The sequence below is a fragment of the Trypanosoma rangeli genome, assembly GCF_003719475.1.
Source record: "Trypanosoma rangeli strain AM80 chromosome Unknown Tra_15.4_contig_00193, whole genome shotgun sequence".
NCBI classification, from domain to species: domain Eukaryota; phylum Euglenozoa; class Kinetoplastea; order Trypanosomatida; family Trypanosomatidae; genus Trypanosoma; species Trypanosoma rangeli.
This window is the reverse complement of record NW_021705940.1, coordinates 32,787-34,522: the sequence shown is the minus strand read 5'-3', so window position 1 is coordinate 34,522 and position 1,736 is coordinate 32,787. Positions and strand designations below refer to the sequence as shown.

At 55.9% G+C, this 1,736-nt stretch overlaps 1 protein-coding gene across 1 annotated transcript, besides 4 other annotated features; it reads left to right on the top strand.

The window, feature by feature from the left end:
• Positions 1-108: 108 nt before the first annotated feature.
• Positions 109-125: a microsatellite.
• A 192-nt stretch (positions 126-317) lies between these two features.
• TraAM80_05729 (protein kinase) lies at positions 318-1,358 on the top strand (the record flags this gene model as incomplete). Its single annotated transcript, XM_029382599.1, has 1 exon — positions 318-1,358. One exon carries the CDS (start codon positions 318-320, stop codon positions 1,356-1,358), a length of 1,041 nt encoding a protein of 346 aa, XP_029237506.1.
• Positions 1,359-1,579: 221 nt separating this feature from the next.
• Positions 1,580-1,608: a microsatellite.
• Positions 1,609-1,660: 52 nt separating this feature from the next.
• Positions 1,661-1,681: a microsatellite.
• A 47-nt stretch (positions 1,682-1,728) lies between these two features.
• Positions 1,729-1,736: part of a sequence feature (A-rich) that runs on past the window's edge.

Here is a 1,736-nt window from a genome sequence, read left to right as displayed (position 1 = left end):
GGGGGCATCGTTGGTAAGCGTCACCTGAGAGAATTGGTTTCCGGCGGAGCCAAGTTACTGCGACGTGGTGGGGGAATGAGAGGTTTACAGTGGTGTCTGTGCGTGTCTTTGTTGTTGTTGTTGTTTCATTTCCCTCCTCTCACTCAATCACGCACTCCTTCTCTTACTCACACTCCGCCTTGCACTCCCTTTGCTCTGTCTCCTTCGCCTTCCTCCCTTCCTTCTCTTTGTCTGCGCAGTGTCTACAAGGATAGCCACAAAACGGAGGAGGGGCAAAAAAGTATCAGGAACGGCAGGCGTGGGCTGTAGGACTGCCAATGAATCCAACGGGGGATGTGATGTACGACACGCTGACTTCGCAGCCTCAGCCTCAGCCTCAGCCTCAGCCGCAGCCGCAGAGAAGTATGCCACAGCCGCAGAGAAGTATGCCACAGCCGCACTATGCTTCCTGGGAGTCGAATGATCGCTACTTTCGTCAGGAGAAGGTGGGTGAGGGGTCTTACGGGGTTGTGTACAAGTGCCTTGACAGACAGACCGGTCGCACCGTCGCCGTGAAGCGGATCTCGCTGAAGCTGAAGGATGAGGGGGTACCGGCAACCGCGGTCCGGGAGGTGTCACTGCTGCGCGAGCTGGATCACCCATACGTGGTGCGACTCCTCGATGTTTCCCTTCAGGACTCAAAGCTGCTCCTCATCTTTGAGTACATGGAGAAGGACCTGCAGGGACTTATCAAGCAGCGCGCCACACCACTTGTGGGAGGGAAGCTGCAGCGTATTATGTTTCAGTTATTATTAGGATTACACGCCTGCCACAGCCGTCGCTTTGTGCACCGTGACATCAAACCGAGCAACATTCTCATCAGTCGCGACGAGTCCGTGGTGAAGCTGGCGGACTTTGGCCTGGGCCGCGCCTTCCGCGTTCCGCTGCAAACATACACAACAGAGGTGATGACGCTCTGGTACCGGGCGCCAGAGGTCCTTCTTGGGGACAATCACTACCTCCCCGCCGTTGACATGTGGTCCATGGGATGCGTCATGGCGGAACTCGCCAAGGGAACACCGCTGTTCGCCTCTGAAACCGCCATCAGCCAACTGTTTACCATCTTCGAGATGCTCGGAACCCCGTCAGAAACGACGTGGCGCGGCGTGTCGTCGCTGTCGCACTACAACGTCTCCTTCCCGCAGTGGCGGCCCATCCCGCTAAGCAGCGTTATTCCAACGCTGGACGCAGACGGAATCGATCTGCTGCAGCGCATGCTGCTCTACAACCCACGCCAGCGCATCACTGCCTACGAGGCGCTTCGTCACAGCTGGTTTGATGACGTGCGGCGTGAAATGGGTGAGGAGGGCATGTTGTAGCGCCAGCGTGACTAGCAGAGAATCCGTCCGCGACAGTGCGCTTTTTTCTCCGTGTGTGAGCAAGAAAAAGGGCTGTGCAAGGAGTAAGGAGTGGGCAGAAGCAAAGCGGGGAGTTGATCAAAAGGGGAAAAGAAGAGAAAATGAAAAAAAAAGAAGGAAAAATAATGATTGGGGATGCGGTCAGCGAACGCCTGCGAGCGAATAAGTCACAGAAGGGGGTGGCAGACACCAGCAGCACGGCAGCAGCAGCCTGTGCATGTACGGGAGGAGGCGATGGGGCGCGTTCTGACGTGTTCCATCGGTCTTTCTCTCTCTCTCTCTCTGCGTGTTTGTGTCTTTTACTGTACTACGACAAGTGGAGAAGTCTAACATATTTAT